At 41.1% G+C, this 18,836-nt stretch overlaps 1 protein-coding gene across 16 annotated transcripts in view; it reads left to right on the forward strand.

The window, feature by feature from the left end:
- Positions 1-18,836, forward strand: part of nrxn2b (neurexin 2b) — a 371,144-nt gene that overhangs the window by 178,421 nt on the left and 173,887 nt on the right. For 9 of the 16 annotated variants that reach the window (XM_078795285.1, XM_078795326.1, XM_078795309.1 and 6 more), the window contains 5 exons: positions 4,312-4,335; positions 7,848-8,009; positions 13,958-14,396; positions 14,831-15,214; positions 16,018-16,221. In XM_078795285.1, coding sequence (XP_078651411.1) covers positions 4,312-4,335; positions 7,848-8,009; positions 13,958-14,396; positions 14,831-15,214; positions 16,018-16,221 — 1,213 coding nt within the window. Of the gene's footprint in view, positions 1-4,311; positions 4,336-5,370; positions 7,047-7,847; positions 8,010-13,957; positions 14,397-14,830; positions 15,215-16,017; positions 16,222-18,836 lie in introns of those variants that run through there. The other 7 variants (XM_078795292.1, XM_078795327.1, XM_078795314.1 and 4 more) reach the window with 2 other exon arrangements.

Consider the following 18,836-nt stretch of genomic DNA (forward strand, 5'->3'; position numbering starts at 1 on the left):
AAAACAGGCTGACTCGCATGAATGCATTAAAAAGCAAACACCCGGTCCTGAAGTTTTGGGCCACTAAAATTAAGCCTCACCTCAGGCAGGTTTTCTGCTGTACTAGTCTTAGGACAAGGGCACAAGGGCACAAGGACACTCATCTCTTGCAGATTGTGGGTTAACCGTGGAGCACCGCATGATTCTCATGTGTGATCAGCAGGGTGAGACAAGACTAATGAGTTCCGAAAGCCTACATGATTTTAAAAGATTTGCAGCATTAAGTGAGCCACATACCTTCCGAGTGTGCTGTAATGAGGCAAATGAGTGTCCACTGCTTCAAATTCAAGATGTTATATATATGTGCATATATGCACATAGGATTCCTCTTTAATGACATTCTAAATCCAATATGTTATATATCTATCATTTAATTCTCCATTTATTCACTTGAAATGCTTTACCATAAGGCTAAAGTCCATTAAGTTTGTTTTCATTTTTGGTCTTTTTTTTTTTTTAACAGAATAAGAATACCATTTACAGTGGATTTGGTATTTGCGATTAGTCATTCCTGACCCACCAGATTTTTAGAAATTAAAATGATATTTTTTTATTTGTCGGAAATCCCGGCCATTTCTTCTTTTCCTTCTAAAATTGGCAATTTTTTAATGCCATCTAATTTGCCCTAAATTGGTATTATAAATAATTATTTATTTATTTATAGTTATTATAAATAAGTTACATGAAAGCCTACAATGTCATCATAGACAGAGTATGACACATGGATCAGACATTTTGATGAGCTAATATGTTGATATTTTGATGAGCTTGTTGGGTATGGTGGAGAAAGATATCTGACCATTTCTGAGTCTGGTGACATCATCATATGCACATTAGTGAATTTACTCCCATCACAAACTTTGGGTCATCCTGACGATGTTTTCTCGTATCCAATATGCCTTTATCTATAACCATTTTCAAGATACAATCTTTAGTAATATCAAAACTGAATATTTTCCTGAAAAGAATGTGGGGTTAATTAAGGGTTAATTCAGATGTACAATTTGCTACATTGAACTATGCTGGAAATTACACTGAAAAAAAATACATTTAAATTACATAATGTCTGTGAACACAATTTAAAATGTTGATTTAAAATGTTGTTCTACTACTATTAAATAGATTAGTTTTATACGGAGGCGCAGCAGAGGCGCAGCAGCATAACCCAGGCTTGATTCGAGTGTTATAAATAGATATTTTTATGATATTTTGTGTTTATTTGTTATTTACTAACATGCTGCATTACAATTTGTGAAAGAGTAGGGATGAGGCCGACCTCTGACCCACGTGTTAATCTTCTTTACATTATTGTGCCCATGCTGCTCACAGTGCTAGCCTCTGCTTAGCCAATCGGAGACAGCAACACTTCACCCTGCAATCACAGGCTTAAAGAATCCGATACAGGGTGAATTTTGCAGCTCCCCTAATCTGTCAGTCTGTTGCTGTTGTTTTGTTGCACACACGTAATGTACAGTATCTGTGCACAATTAGGTGGCTCTCACAAGCTAGGAGGAGTCTGGACAAAGGAAAAAAAAAAAGAACGATCACAGGATCACAGCTCCTCCCGGTGGATAGTAGATGTACAGCAAGATAAGACTTTAGCTTGTCCCCGTGGATGAGAGCTGACAGGCATTTATTTGACCTTGGAGTTGTAGGATACAGTAGGATACTGTATACTTTTTATCAAGAATTCCCGCCAATTGTTTACTATAGAATACAATTGTTGGCTAAGAAAGATGAAATGACTTCTTCTCCACCAAAGCCACACAGCCATGTCTTTCTCCAGCTCACAAGGTTGTAAACATAGAGTAGTCCAAGAGGATTAAGGACTCTGCTCTGTTCGGTTAATCAACTGATTTTTTTTGCCTACATAGTAGAAATTCATCCCCATATGGGGCACGTCAGGCTGCTTGAGGACACGCTAGTGTCTTAGTTTGTTCGTGGGAAGCGTAGAGAATAAGAGAAGAGAAGGTTTTAGTGCCTTCATGTGAGACGAAAGCTAGCAAACGGGAGAAAGCAGAGAGAGAGAGCAGTTTGTTCGTCATCTTAGAGAAACACAACAGAGGCGTCTTGTAATCCCCCAATGTGACTTTACAAGCCAGAGATTCAACATCCAGCATCCAAGTGACAGAACTGGGCCAGTCAGTCGCTTTTTAGCCAGGGTCTGGTTATACAGACCCCTGAACCCAACGTATCGCTTCACAATCTTTGTCTTGATGTCACGGACACCTCTTATGCTTCCGATCTAATCATCATTGTCCTTCCGTTCTCTTTTCTCACCATGTCATGTTCTCTCACTTCTTTCTCAGGAGAGTCGGACTTTAGATTTGTGTTACCTGCTGCAATTTGTTGTATCTATGTTATGCATAGATGTGCACATTAGCAACAGTGTGATCTAAATCAGAAAAAAAGTGAGATAACGGCTTTAAAATAGGGACTTTGCTGAGCTATTAAACATTTCCATAAATAAAACACATGCAAACTTGATTGTGTGTGTGAAGCAAAACAACACTCACTGTTTGTTTTTATGAATATGCAGAATACTGTACATGCAGATTATCAAAACACAAAATATTGGGAGGCGGGGATGCAGATTTAATCATTTGACACCTGCAATGTGATTTAGAAAATCTGAAACAGATTTTGCGGTCAATATTTTTACATCTTTTTTAGCAGGTTTGAAAGGTGGGTGCAAACTGGCGCATTCTACACGTCATTGTAGCCAGAAAGCGGCATTTGATGACAGAGCACAGAGAGAGAGAGAGAATCCCCCATGTGCTTGTCAACACATGTGGACTGTCAGAAATAAAAATCGTAAAGACATATCGTCTATCCAGCGTTGCCATTTCAGAGCTACCGGAAGGACTGATTTGGAGCCAGTCACAAAAAGCAGCCCCGGCCATATATCAGAAGGGAAAACTCCTTGCAAAACTACATTTTCTTATATCTGGATCATTAAATAAGTATTTAATCTGCTGTTGATTTTGGAAGTTCATCTCCTTATAAAGATATGCACAGTCCAGAACTGTATTGCCCACTTTTTCTTACAAAGTGAGACAGAATGTGAGTTTAATGCTTTTTTTGTTTAGTCAGTTTAGTCTCATGCGTGCTTGTCCTCCTTCAACACTGTGACATAAAAAAATCTGATTTTACATATGATGAACTACAGCCATAAAATTGCTGATATATGGATGAATCGTTCTTCCTTATTACAAATCAGTACAAACAAGCTATAGCTCAGTCATAAAACCACCAGCACCCACCATGGCTGTGCATTTGGAGCGGAAACAAGGCTCATTTGCATAACATTTGCACCACACTTGATAAAGCCATCCGGGCACACACACACCTGTAATCAGATAGCATATCTCAGCTACATTTGCATCCAAGCAGGAGGCAAACAGACAGGTAGAAAACATTGCTGAAACAGGCAGAGATAATAAGTGATGGGAGTTAACATGATTGGCTAGGACTAATAGTACACATATTTTTGATGTCATTTGTTTGATCTGTGCTCCAAGAGAAGACTTAGCAAAGGTAATTAATTATTATGTAACACTTGGCCATATTATGTCTGTGGCAATATTGTTGATTTTTGCATGATTATCTCTCCTCTGTAGGGTCCCCTTCTTTGGAAATGCTTGAATTGATTTAATGTCTTTTTCCTATTTTAGGATGCTGCAGACACCAAGTCCATCTGTATTACAATTATTTCACCAGTGTAACATGTCCCGATACAACTCCACGCAAAGAAATGCATATAAATAAATAGTGGTGCACTGTTCCAGCACTAAACACACACCCACACACCCCAGTCACAACCCCCTGTGTGAAAGTTTTCTAACTCTTGTCTTTTTTACTAACAACCAACTCCAGAATTCTTCCAGTTTGATTCTTTTCATGGTGCTTTGTTTATGGCCTTTCCTGTTATGATTTTCACTAACTAACACTGTGTCACTCACGGAATGTGAACCATTCTACTTAACCTACAACTTAACATACTAACAAATGTATTGTTATCCTTTTTTCCCCTTTTTATACTTTGTTTTTCTAGATATTCTTAAAGCCAGAGTAGCTTTCTTTATTTCTTTATCTGGATATTTTATCATATTAGGGAATAGGAAGCATATATATTTTTTGGAGTAGCCTGGTTTTTGAGAGGAGAAGATACCTTTTCACTTTTTGGGGGCGGGACTTCAAGTGTGTTCTCCTGAGTTTAAGGATGGTCATTATTTTTTTTCCTTCCCCTCCCTCCCCTGTTTTCTCCTGAAGCACGCAGGCATTGGACACGCTATGGTAAACAAACTGCATTATATGGTAGATATCATTCTAACTGTCTTATAGTTTGGTTTGCCCTGGGTTTGTTTTGTTTTTTTCCCTCTTCTGTTTGCTTTTTTCAACATTCAAGCTGCCATCAGGTAGCTGCCAAATTCCACCTCTCTTTATATTTTGTATGTATTTCATGTATTTCTTTTTGTAATTTATTCTTACTGCCATCAAGTACTCCCATATCTAAAATATGTATTCTAAAAGGTCTATCCTATTTTTTTCTAAATCCGTATATACATGTGTGTGTGTGTCTATGTGTGTAACATATATGTATATAGACACACACACACTCGGAAAATTTTATTTACAATGCGTTTTGCCCTTTTCTTTCTCTTTTTGCTTTAAGTTGGTCCTTTTTGTTCTTTTTCTTCCTACTTCTGACGCTATCCCTATGAAGAAATAAAGAATTTTACAATTTATCTAGTCAATTGAGTATATTAGAAAAGTGTTACTTTGCGTTTAACCCCCCCCCACCTCCCTCCTGATTTATTTTTTTCATAAATAACAATCCCTGAGACGTAAGTGTACACAGCAGACTCGTAAAGCAGGCCAACAAACACTCTCTGATGGCGCCTCCAGTGAATGTCAGCAGCGATAGAAAGCGATAGTGAAATGATCCAAATCTACATGCAGTTAATGCCAAAATTGTGAATTTGGTGGTCATATTTTTACATCTAAAAAAAATAACAACAATAAGGCCTACATGACACAAACTAAGTATTATTTTCTTTGCAAAGACATAATTATTGATGCAGCTCTTGCATTGTATCCCATTAGATTATACCATATGTGCAACCATATGAACCAGTGTATGGTGTAGCTTGTTTCCCCCTGCAAATTTCTCACATTGCTCAATGTGCTCAATAAAATCCCACTATACGGCTGTTTAGTCTCATCCCCACCAAATTTGGCACACACCTTTAGGGGGCTGACAAGCACATGTTTGTAAAATGTGAGCAAAATTGGTTGAAAAGCATGGCCGTCATCAATAGGCAATAGAACTTGTGTCCTATTTTTTTTTTTTTCACATGACTCTGTATACCTAATCAAGTGTCCAAATGTTTGGAATTCCTCCTGATTTGCTTATGACCTATATGTGTGATAGTTACTAGCCTGGCAGTTATCAGTTACCATATAGTTATCAGTAGCTACAGTGCCCTTCACTGGACCTGCCACGAGTCTGTTTGTGACTTTTAGAACCAACCACGTGGAACAGAGCCTGCAGGAACTGGACTGTGTGCACGATCTGAGCCGTCTCATAAACAACTAACACAAACGTCTGCATGACAACGTTGTTTTTCTCCTAAAACAGATTACATTAAGTATATATGTACATGTATATATCCCGGCTAACATATATACATGCATATATATATATTGTCCTAATATAATCGATATGGCCATAAGACACGTTAGCCACACCCTCCCTCGTGCTGTTTCTTTTTTGTTTGTTTGTTGTTTTGACTTTTTGTTTGGTTCAGTTCCAAATTAACCAACTAAAACCAGTAACACCTGGTACCAAAAGGAGTGGGGGAGAAGTGAGCGAGGAGACATTTTTATTTTGTGTGGGACTAAAAGAAGGATGTGGAATCAAACTAATGTGTGGCATAGAGATTTGCTGGCCAGGAATACTGTGGAGACATCATAAGACATACTATCACTGCTAATGGTTCTGCAATATCCTCCCGCTCCTCGCTCTCTAGTCCCACCCTTCTTATCAAAACAATCCTGTATCATCTCTGCTGAGTTCATCCGTGATGTTCGTACCCATCCAGTCCTGCTTCCCTGTGCTCAATTTGCATGTGTGCATCTTCACTGTGACTCAAAGACAACCAGAAGGACATTTTTCTACATGATTGTATTCCTTCCTGTCATGGTTCCGTGTAAAGTGCATGGCTTATGCATCACTTTTTCTTGACTTGAATGGATTCTTTTAGGTTTATTTTTACTTGTCAAAATCAAACCGATGGAAACAACACTGTCAGTCCAAATATGGATTTGGTTTGAGAAAAGAATCCTCTTGAGTAATTAAACAAATACTAGCATTTACCCCCTGACCCCCCCAAAAAAACACATTTAAAACAATGTAATTAAGGTACGTAGTTGCAAGTATACTAACAACCATTTTTGTGTCTGACTTCCCCTTACTGACAATAATACTAACCAATGCATTCACAAGCAAACAAACCCTAACCCGCTCCGTTGCTCTCTCCCTTTTTTGACCTTTACTAACCCACATATGGTGCTGACCATTCAAACTCAAGGACAAGAAATTGCCCCACATAATAACCTGCCAGGCACTTATTGAAACACCTGTCTCTCACGTCTGTCCTTTATGACACCCAAATATGATATATCTGTGTTAATATTTAAGCTTCTCGACAGATTTGCTGCTAACAAAGGTAAGTAACACATTTAGTCTCGTATAAATTGATTTTACTTCAGAAAATGGCCAGTAGCGCACTGTCCTCATTGACTCCCCCTGTAGGTTTGGAGACTAAATGCTGTGTTTATTCTAATTTATTTTATCTTATTTTATCTTGAATATTGCAATATTTGTCTTATTTTGCACAAACTGTATTCATTTGTGAAATGCACCCAGTGGAATCACGGTAAAGAAGCAACAATGTGTTCATTCGGACATTGGAGGGAAGAGGGAAGAGCTGCTGCCTCTATTGGTATGGGACATGGAGTTCTTTTGTATTTATTTAATTGCAATCATTTCAGTGTGAATAAATACAGACATGTTTACTGTATTTATGTTTTTATGTCTCTGAATGCACTGTATGCTTTGTTGACCATTTATAGCTCCCTTTTTATTTCCCTTCTTTAACTTCATAGGTGTCTGGCAGTTTATTAATCAACAACAAAACCTAAGGAAAAAAACAAATAATCATCACAAAATATGCACCCAAACTAGCAAAAGCAGACATACAAATGAGTTGCCCTCTTTAGTAGGGGTGTACAACAACAAAACGAAAGTGTGACCTCAGCTGAGGAGAAGGAGCTGTGCAGTGCAGTTGCATTAAAACTGATTTAAGACAATAAGAGACTATCACAGATAAGCGTATTTGTGCATGATCTTTTCCCTCTTAATCTGTGTTCTCGCCACTGCGCGCCACTTTGCATATTTTTGCTTTGTTGACATTAAAAAGTGAATGCTAGAAGATGAAAGATCATTAATATAACAATATCTCTATATGTAAGAATAAGCTCTTTTAGCAAGCAGTTGTGTATTTTGATAGAGGAACAATCGAGACAACAGCTGCACTCTAGAGTGACTCTTCCCAGTCTGATGGCACCAAAGCCGCCATGTGCTTCCTTGCGCCTAGGGCACAAACCAGCCAATCACAAGCGATTAATCATCTTTCTTTCTTCCTTCTTTTGTCTTGACTCCTCTAATTCCTGTCCTCTCTCGTCACCCTCCATGTTCTTCCTTCCTGTCCCTATCTTGTTCGGTGCCATGCCTGCGTCGGCAGGTAACCATCTCAGTCGACGGCATCCTGACCACCACGGGTTACACGCAGGAGGACTACACCATGCTGGGTTCTGACGACTTTTTCTACATTGGTGGGAGCCCCAACACCGCTGACCTGCCGGGGTCACCTGTTAGCAACAACTTCATGGGATGCCTCAAAGATGTGAGTCTGCTCAGTTATTATCTCGCATCTTAAAAATGAACATAATGTAACAAGATGCTACGTGGGGCAACAAATTGTGTGATATACATGCACTCTGTGGTACACCTAATGGGTTATGGTCATCATGAATTGGAAAACATGCTAGCATGAATGTATACAGATACTCAACATTTTGTAATTATTGGACAAATGGTCAATGACTTATGGACAATTAGTTGTAAATGTGCACGGCTGCACAGTGGCATCAGTTTGGGCATCTCTGTGTGGAGTTTGCATGTTCTTCCTGGGCGTGCATGTGTTTTCTTCAGGTACTAGCATTCCAAAATGATGCATATTGGGTTAATTGGAGACTCTAAATTGTCCATATGCATGAATGTGAGTATGAATGGTTGGTTGTCCATACATGCCTTGCGATTGGCTGGCGACCAGTCCAGGGTTTACCACGAAAATGAGTGAATGAATTGTTGGTAAGTCCTGTTTGTGCCCCTGTAAAATCTAGTAACAGAACAATCTAAAAGGATATAATGTATAGTGATATGTGGACTTGACTAATATAACTTATAGTGTAAAAAATCCCTTGAGTTGCTTGTTTTTTATGAACAGCAGACATGGCATCCTTGTAGTTTTTTCCTCTCTGGATATAACATGAACGCTTAACAAGCTATCAAGAGGCACAATCACAGTTGAACGTATAATGCCCTTGTAAGAGTAATGACTTGTGTAGCGGCACGCCAACATGGTGCCACATGCTTCTACTGCCGCTGCATTTTCTCATAAAGGCGTGCTGATTGAATAAGTAATTACTTTTGCCATCACTTTTAATGTATCTTGTCGTAATCATCCTCTCTAACATAATTAAGCTTGTAGAGTTACATTTTTATTATTTGGCTTGCTTATTGGAGGAATCCCCCCTTTAAAGGGCACTCCACGGTCCCAGGGGCATTTCCTTCTTAAGGAAATGTTTCGAGCAAACTTAACAGCACATGAAAACTGTTTAACACTAAGGCAAGGGCATATAAGCTTTTTAAATAATTAAAAAAACTAAAAAAAATGGATTTTGGATGCCCATGCGCCAAGGGATCGCTCAAAAAAAGGAGTAAGTCGCGGAGTAGACTCGGAGCCAATGCCCAATATGTTTTACTGAGATATCCTGTAAGGTAAAAGGAATCACATTCATCAATAGCAAGTTTTAAATGATCTTAATGCACAAAGTCAAATGAAAGGAAATGTAAGAGGGCCGTGGAGGTTTAATGCTGGGAAAAACTAATTTATTTTCATGTTGGTTTTGTTTAACAAAATGTAAGATCAGAGTAGCACTTACTGCTGGACACATCAGAGAAGAAGGCCAATTACAGCCGATGGAGACTCTTAAAATACTTGAACTGGAAGGAAAAATACATCTTCAACTCCATAAGGCATGTGTCGACGTTTACATGGCATGGCCTAAAGTACTGGTACACATGACATGTACAGGAAGTGTAAATGCACGACAATAGGGATGACTTTCAACAAGGTGTTGCAGTGTGTCTTCATGTGGAGGATTTTGGCACGCTTGTGAGGTCACTGACGGGTGGAGATGAACATTTCTGTCTGATCCCAAAAAAGACAATCTGCTGGTGTTTTTCTTTCTTTCACAATACAGAAAACCACCGTTGTACCACGCAGTAACAATATAGAAAAGGTGTTTGAGATGCTTTGGATGAGTTCTTGTTTATGAATTGTGCTGGAGCAACTTGCTGGCTTCAGCTTCTTGGCTGCATTTAAGCTCTAACAAACATCAGCTAAGTGGAAGGGTGTGTGTGTGAGACAGTGTGTTTCATCTGGCGTCGCCTCAGCTCGTCTTATCAGCGGTTGCGGTCCACAGCCATGCTTTCATGCAGCCACCGTGGTCAAACGCCTTTGACACACTCGGGTGGAACCCTGTGGGCTGCAGAGGAGTGCCCGGAAAACCTTTCATGTTTGTGTGTTTGTGTGTTACATACAGCAAGTTACACAATGCATGACCTCATAATGTGCATCCGTGGTTTTGAGAGTGTGAAGATAAGTCAGTCCTCATGCTTATGATCAGTTTCCAAAGTGATGTGTGTGTCGGAGGCTTGTTATGATCATAGAGTGTGTGTTTTGTGATGCGACTCGACACATTGCTCTCTTTTTCAACACCCGTCTTGCTGCAGCCTCCCAACATCCTCGGCTGTGACCTTGCTATCGCCCATTTCACACTCCCCTCTCATCCTCCTCCCCTTTCCACCTCCCCCGTCATCACCTCACTGTCATCTTTTGCCTTTCTCTGGGCCACTTTTGTGTAATTAAGTCCACAGTAACGGCCACCGTCGCTATGCCAGCTTTGCCATCCTCGGCGCGGCCCAAATTAAAAATTGATTTCTTCGACTGGTTTCTCCTCGCACTGGATGAATGTGTTCAGCCTCCTCCTCGACCATACACACACATGCACACACTCACACACTCGGCCCCGCCCGTCCAACTTTATATTGACATTTTAGAGGCAGCCTCCTTCCCGTGTCACCTTTTCGGTGTGTGTGTGTGATAACATCTTCTTAAAGTCACCTGTCACGCTCACTGTCACCATATCTATCCCATAAGTCCTCAATCCTTCGTCCTTTCCACTTGTTGGACACTTTATTAGATACACAAGCTGCGAACATTACCATTGCTGACATAGTAGCATTAGTAACGTTGTCATATAATGACAACACCTCCCGACAGTGTAGTTCTAAAACCAGAATAATAAAATGTTAAAATAATACTTCTTTGTCAATGTTGAACATTACTACTTTTGATAAAAACCGATGTATTGGATTCAATTGGAGTCACATGATGTCTGCAGATGTCCATAAAAACAAATGCACATTGACAAAATGAACTGGCAATTCCATCAACAAACAAAAAATAGATTAAAATGTTGACAGAAATTATAATCCACTGACATCTAATTTTGTCTTGTGGAAGGTAAGGTCAAGTTTGGAATATGAGCTGCATGTGAGAATGTGAATTACGGCAGGGATCCGATCAGCGCGACTGTCTTTTTGAGGTTGAGCGGTACAGTATCCTTCAATATTGACGTACATATTATGCAAATATGAATACCTTTGGGGCAATGGACTGATATCACGTTTGACAATTTAGAGAACAAGGTACTGTGTATACCATATACTGTAATTAGGGATGCTCCGATCGATCCGCCACCGATCGGTATCGGCCGATATCAGTGAAAAATGATGAGTATCGATATCGGCTGATACTTGCTTGAAAACACGATCCCATGTCTCATTTGTGTGTCTGATTGCATCAAAACACAGTTGTACTTGGATTTGACACAATAGCCAGCACTTTGATAAATAAGAGAAACATTATTTGAATTCAAGAAAGAAGTCATATAAATGTACGGATGTGGATGTATGGCTTTCCCCTTCATCTTTCATTCCATGAAGGTAAAAGCAGTGGCGGTTCTGGCTTGAATGACGCTCTGGGCGGACCGATGCTGAGGTTTCACCGTATAACATATTATTTGTAGTCGTGATGCCTCTCTGACAGTGTCGCTCAAAGCTGAACATTACTATTTGTGACACAGCTCATATATCGAACCCCATTGAAGTGTGCGGGTGTACCTAATGCAGTGGCCATCAGTGTTGGAAATGAGTGTTATGATGTCCCTGCATTAAAGGTTAAATTATTAATTAGGAATAGAAACAATAATCAAATGTGTCATAAATCAGCTTTCCACAAAATAAGGTAGCCTGTTTAACCTTGGAGCTGCAGCAGCTGAAGAAAACAAATGCAGTGAGTGCATTTCTTAGTCCATTACCTGTCAGTGTGTATGTGTTGTTGTGTGAGGGAGCGTGAAGAGCGCCACAGCTCGGGTAGAAAACACGCAGACACACACACACACATGCAAACATGCAAAAGCCGCCTCGCGCCATTACCTGGAGGACGGCCGACGCCTCTGAATGCTGTCTGGAAGGTGTTCAACAAATATGAAAAACAACAAGAGGCAGGGATAATTTAGTTTGCCTGTAGCTCTTGAATCTATTATGAATGCACAGACAAACACACACTCTTTGAGCTGGAACAATAGCGCCACATTTCATCAAAGGCTGTGTGCGTCAAGGCTGCAGGCAACATACACGTCACCATGTGTCTGCAGTGTCCCACAAGCCTGTTATTGCATATGCACTGACATTTATTTCTTCTCTAAAACAACAGTTTGTACAATTGATGAATTGCAGCCATTTTTAACACTTGTTCCATGCTTATTGTGATATTGTGTAGCACACGCACCTTCAGTGAAAGCAGGCCCCCGAGCTACATGTACTGCAGACCCCAAGTGGCCGCTCAGCGTTTGAATCATCCAAAGCATGAAGGGCATTCTCAGCAAATCATTTAGCATCCAGAAAAATGGCCTACACTGTGACCTACATAAAAAAAACGTATGTTACATTTAGGGCTGGCTCGTTTGAATGACAAAAAAAAACCCTTGTTATCCCCATAAGACCAGCCTGTACAAAAAGATCAATGACCTTGAGTCAATAGAAAACGTAAGTAACTCAGGTAGGTAAAATTGTCCCCTTTTATGCAAAAGTGACTTTTTTAATGATGTACAGTACTAAAAGTAATATGTGTCTCCAGAGTTTCTTAGCACCACGTGTTGAAATCTCCCTCACTTGTCTGCTCCACTTTTGAGAGAAAAGGCGTTCAAACGCTTTTGATGTTGCAGCTTTTCATGACATCATGATGGAAAAAGCTCCTTCCTCATTCACGTGACATTGCCTCTGACCCGCCCCTCGCTAGATGACCCTGCCTCATGCAAACACCCACCACTTTGTAAAAAAGCAGGCTTCACTACATATCATAATATAAAGTCATTCTGCTAGAGACGTGGGAGCTTTCAGTTTGATCACAGTTTTTTTTTTTCAGCGGATGGTTCACTAATAGGTCAGCCATGATGTTGCTGTTAAGATGTGTAAGAGTGTGATGTTGCCAAAGTAGCTCATACAGCTATTCTTCCGTTGGTAACTTCTTAATGTCACATTGTTGGATGCGATATACTGTATGGCTTCTATTGCAGACGTACAGTGCAGAGTACAGCTGTCCTTCGCCACTTCATGGTTCAAACTTTGTGGCTTCACTCTATCACCGTTTTTCAAAAATATATTAATTCATGAATCATGCTGTTTCATGGTTGAATGCAGCTTATTATTAGTTTTTAAAATATGCATATTGAAGCACATTTTACTTTTCTTGACATAATTTAGCATATGTAAGCATACAAATGGCTAAATGAAGAGGAAGATGCATTCAAAGGCATTGTGGATGATTCCTCAGTTAGTGTTAATAATGATAGTGTAATGTTCAGTGAGACACACAAACGGCAAAATTGATTGCAGGAACTGATTTTGTCCACACAGCTTCTCTAGGGAACACATTTATAGCAACACACACAATCACGAGTCTTCTTTATGTATTATATGGCTTACTCACTTGAATTTAGTTACTCTTAGGGCACACGTTGGCCGAATGGTTAGCATGTAGGCCACAGAGTCAGGGGATCAGGAAGACCTCGGTTTGATTCTCTGCTTGAGTGTCTGTTATGACTTTGCATGTTTGCCCCGTGCTGCGTGGGTTTTCTCCGCGCACTCCGGTTTCCGGTTAAATGGCGACCAGTCCAAGGTGTACCCCGCCTCTCACCTGATGTCAGCTGGGATAGGCTCCAGCATACCCCACGACCCTTACAGTTATTATTTACTTTTAATACCTACTATATTATTGGGTAATACAAATGGAAAGGTTGCTATATGGCTTTTGGTTAATGTCTAGAGGACAGTAATGATGTTAAAAACGAAACTGCATGTGTTTAAAAGGTGATAAACATGTTTCCCTTGAATCGTACATTAAAGCAATAATAGTTCACAAAATAATCTTTCGCCCTCAAGGTCGTGTACAAAAACAACGACTTCAAGCTGGAGCTTTCCCGTCTGGCCATTGAACGCGACCCTAAAATCACCCTGAATGGCGACCTGGTCTTCCGCTGCGAGGACGTGGCAGCCCTAGACCCAGTCACCTTCGAGACTCCTGAGTCTTTCATCTCGCTGCCCAAGTGGAACACCAAGAAGACAGGATCCATCTCTTTCGACTTCCGCACAACAGAGCCCAGCGGCCTCCTGCTCTTCAGCCACGGCCGCCCTCAGGGTCAAAAGGAGCAGCGGCCCGGGAGGGAGCTGAAGACAGATTACTTTGCCATAGAGCTTCTGGATGGCTTCTTATACCTGCTGATTGATATGGGCTCTGGTAAGACAAAGCTGAAGGCCAGCCACAAGAAGGTCAATGATGGGGAATGGTGTCATGTGGACTTTCAGCGAGAAGGAAGGAAAGGTGACAATTCTAATGTTCTTGTTTATTTTCATGCCCTAAGCCGGTCTTGCAATGTCACAAACGGGAACATCTGCATGCATGATCCATGGTGGACGCTCCATCTTCCTTCTAATGGTGTGTTGTAAATGTGAAAGTGTGTGCGTCTGTCTGTATGTGATTTCACTGCTGCTCCCGCTGTAATTGGCTTTTAATAGAAAATTAAGACAGAGCTGTTAATCACAGAAAGAGAGTAAGAGAGGGGGGCTTTGTTTCACCTGCTCCCTGCTGCATTCTGCTTCCTTTCTCCTCCATTTAGCCTGTTAGCAACACATTAGACAGATGCTTGATGTTCTTTTTTTTCTTTTTTTTTTTCATCTGCGTCCTTTGCCGTGTGCGCACAAACATTTGGACCCCTCTGTTGTGCACTGAGCCCATTATGCTGTTTCCTCTTTCAGGCTCCATCTCCGTCAACAGTCGCAGCATACCCTTCAGCTCACCAGAGGGCAGCGAGATCCTCGACCTGGACAGCGACATGTATCTAGGCGGACTGCCCGAGTCTAAGACGGAGCTCATCCTGCCGCCCGAGGTGTGGACAGCGTTGCTGAACTACGGCTACGTTGGCTGCGTCCGTGACCTCTTCATCGATGGCAAGAGCCGGGACGTGCGCCGCCTTGCCGAGATCCAGAGCGCACTTGGCGTTAGCAGCTTCTGCACCCGTGAGCTACAGAAACGCTGCAGCAGCGCCCCCTGTGGCAATAGTGGGCTGTGCAAAGAGGGCTGGAACCGCTACATTTGTGATTGCACCGGCACTGGATATCTGGGCATGAACTGCGAGATAGGTGGGTTTAATGGGATGCTGGAGAAAAAATAAAATTACAAAAGTGACCTTGGACCCCAGATATGTCCCATTATAACGCAGCAATGCTCTTTCTTATCAGTAGTACCACATTACATGACCTACTTTTATAAATTAATCTATTGATCATATTATGGACTTTGACTTTGAATGACTATTGGAACAAATCTGTGTGGAGTTTGCATCTTTTCCCTGTGTGGGTGTGGGTGGGTTTGTTTCAGGTTCCCTAATCTTGGGTTAATTGTAGACGCTGCAGGTGTGAATGTAATGTGAGTGGGTGTTGTTTTGCCCCAAAGTTAACCAGCTAACAACCCTAATGAGAACAAGCGGAAATGAAAATGGATGGTTACATAATCATATTATTATATTATACACTGACATCATGCAGCTTTTGTGCCAACCTATTGGGGGTCCTGTTAAAGGATCAGGGACCCACCCAATCAGCCCCTTCCTTTTAGGCTTCTTTTCAAGAGTGTGTTGAAATGAGTCAGAGTATTTTTAAATCATGACAGTGGAGAAAGAGGATAAAGCATCTTCATCTATACCTACAGTGAAGCTCTTCTGCCATCTTGTGGCTATTTGTGCTACGGAATCCACATTAGAGACTTGATATAACCAAGCAACCTCCTTTTTAAGGCCTTTTGACTGAGTAATTATAATGGAAATATCAAAATCCAAAAATACAAACGCTATGTGTTTTCCAGTTGCATTCATGTTTATTATAGCCATAAGAATAAAATTGCCATTCCAGTTACGATACTAATTTACCCTTCCTCTCCGACCCAGAGGCGACAGTGCTGAGCTACGATGGCAGCATGTACCTGAAGATCATCATGCCCGTCACCATGCACACGGAGGCAGAGGATGTGGCGCTGCGCTTCATGTCCCAACGTGCCTATGGGCTCCTCATGGCCACCACCTCCAAAGAGTCAGCTGACACGCTACGGCTGGAGCTGGATGGGGGCCGTGTCAAGCTCACCGTCAACCTCGGTAGGCCGCCGTCATTCACATGGCCCCCTTTTCCTCTCATTTGCCATCCTCCTCCTCCTCATATTGGGCCTGCAAAAGTACATTTCAGACCTTAATATAAATACAAATATTCCCATGACTGTTTAGTATGAACTGGAGATTTTAAAAGCTTTAAGCTCATACGCTACACTACTGGTACTAGTGCAGTAGTTCCCAGACATAGACCGCATCCAAGTGACTCCCGACCAAGATGCTGCATCTGTTTGCAACATCTGCGGGACAACGGTTTCGCTGTGACGAAACCACCCGACAGGAACAACACCCGAACAACACCTACTGTACCTTGACCCAAAATTGTTGTAGATTTATTATTATAGACATCAATGCCATAAACAAATGTTTCAGTCAAAAGGGCTTCAAAATCAAAATGTTGTTGAACAATATGGTCTCAATGTCAGTGTACACACAACCGACCTTAAAGCCTAATTTTCGGCGGAATCCCCACTCACAGTGACATGTTTTCACTGTTGCTCCTTGCAGAGATTGAAACACCAATATAAATTAAATCTTCCAGATGAAACACTCTTAATGCATAGAATAACCGTCAAACTTAATTACCATATTTGTTCATCTAATGCATACAGAGCAGGGAATAACTTGCAATTGGTGTACCGCTCGGGATGCACGTACCCCACTTTGGAAACCTTGTCACTAGTACACTACTTAGACTCAGCAATAATCCCTTCTGACCACTAGATGTCAGACAAATACAGAATAGGTTCTCCTGACTGATGCTCACACAAATGGACTTTTTACACAGTCCATCTTTATCCTCTTGGCCCCCGCCTTGTCAACTTTGCATCCAGCCCCTCCCTTTTTAGTTTTCTTTCACAGCTCTCCTCTATAACTAATCTTTCCACGTCCAGTTTGTCTCCACGTGGTGCTACTCTGCTCCTGCTCTTCCTCAAGCTCCTTCTCTTTTGTGGAGGTGCTTTGCTAGAAATCCCCATCGTGTATCATAATTATTTGGATGTTTCAAAGCTTCATCTCGCTTGGAGCTGAGGAAGAGCAGCCACCACATATGAGAGACTGCAAGGGGCTGGTCAATCTTTTCTCTCTCCTCTTTCTTATCTTTGTTCTTTTTTGCTACCCATCCATACCCTTCTGTCCATTACCACAGAACTTTTCATCCCTTCAATGGCCTGTGTGTCTGCGGCCTCGGATCAAACAGCCAGGGAGACCGCCTCACAGCTCCGTAGGTTTACACATTTTGGTTCCACATACCCTTAATGTGACATGACACCGACTGAATGTCTCTGGGGGTGTGATTTATAAAAGAAAATAATATGTAATGACATGACCTGTCCACATCCAGTTGCTTTATATATTGAATTGAATACAGGACATGAACACATGTATTAGTAATTGATGTGATTCGGAAAGGGGATAGGATTAAATAAGCTCTGCTTTTTCCCATGCTCCTTTTTGGACATGTAGAATTGTGAATTGTAACATGAAGCATTCAATGTAAACAGTATGCATGTTCTAAATAAATTAAACCATAACCATAATTCAAGTTATTAACGTCTTCAATATAATGATTGTCACATTTGGGAAATAACAACCTCTCTCCAACTATTCCAATGAACACCTTCTCCTCTTTGACTGTAATTAGAGCATTTAAAATAAATACTTGTTGAATGTTGGTGATTTCGTCACTAGATTCATCACACAGTTTCCAGAATATGTCCCTATCTAAAATGAGTGTGGCCTCTGTGCTTGTTGCAATTCCCTCAACAAACCCAAAACCCAGTCTCTATCAGAGGTTTCTGTGATGCTGGTCCCCGGCTGTTTGCGTCCACTATTCTGTCGCGGTTGACAGCTCGAGACCACAACCCAGCCACTCTGCCACATGAAATGCCACGGGATGTTACAGGACCATATGATATTACTGAAAATGACCAGTGTTAATATAATTCCTTTTTGGAGGCATTTGCATGAATCGGGCATGAGGTGACTGGGATGTGCAGATCACCCTTTCTTGTCACTTTTGTTTCTGGTCTCTGGTGCCCTCAAAAGTGCTGCAGGAGGCATGTGCACCTCATTTTGTGCACAGAAGGCTGCATTAGATGGAGGGAGAATACTACCTGAGGTCTGTAAAACACAGAAGTAATATTATTTCAATACATGTAATTATGCCATCTGTTTATCCTGCAATATATAGCAGTACGGCAGGTTTATATATGCAGTATGCATAGATATATGTATATTTTTATGTTTCAGTTTATTTAATCTTATCACAAAATCACACAATTTATGAATCTTAATGGCAACTTAAGGTGGAGGGCCATCCATAACAAACATGCATAAACATGCATGTAGCCCTCCTCTTGTGGTGCAGTCTTGCCTTCTGCAGAGCTTTGGTGCCTGGAAAGAAGAATGAGAAGGTAAAGGGGCAATGCTAGGATTGATGAAGTGAAAGGGTGATCCTGACTCAGAGCCTGTCCCCGGATGGTGGCCCCCACAACAATTGTCAGTTGTCTGCAGAATGTACCTTGAAGGATGTAAAATGTCTCTCTCTTCTCTTTCTCTCTTCTTTGCTCTTTTGATTTAATCTCACCATTTCGCTCTCTCTC

This window comes from Doryrhamphus excisus, linkage group LG2 (assembly GCF_037039965.1).
Source record: "Doryrhamphus excisus strain RoL-2023G ecotype Guam linkage group LG2, RoL_Dexc_Guam_v1.1, whole genome shotgun sequence".
NCBI lineage: Eukaryota > Metazoa > Chordata > Actinopteri > Syngnathiformes > Syngnathidae > Doryrhamphus > Doryrhamphus excisus.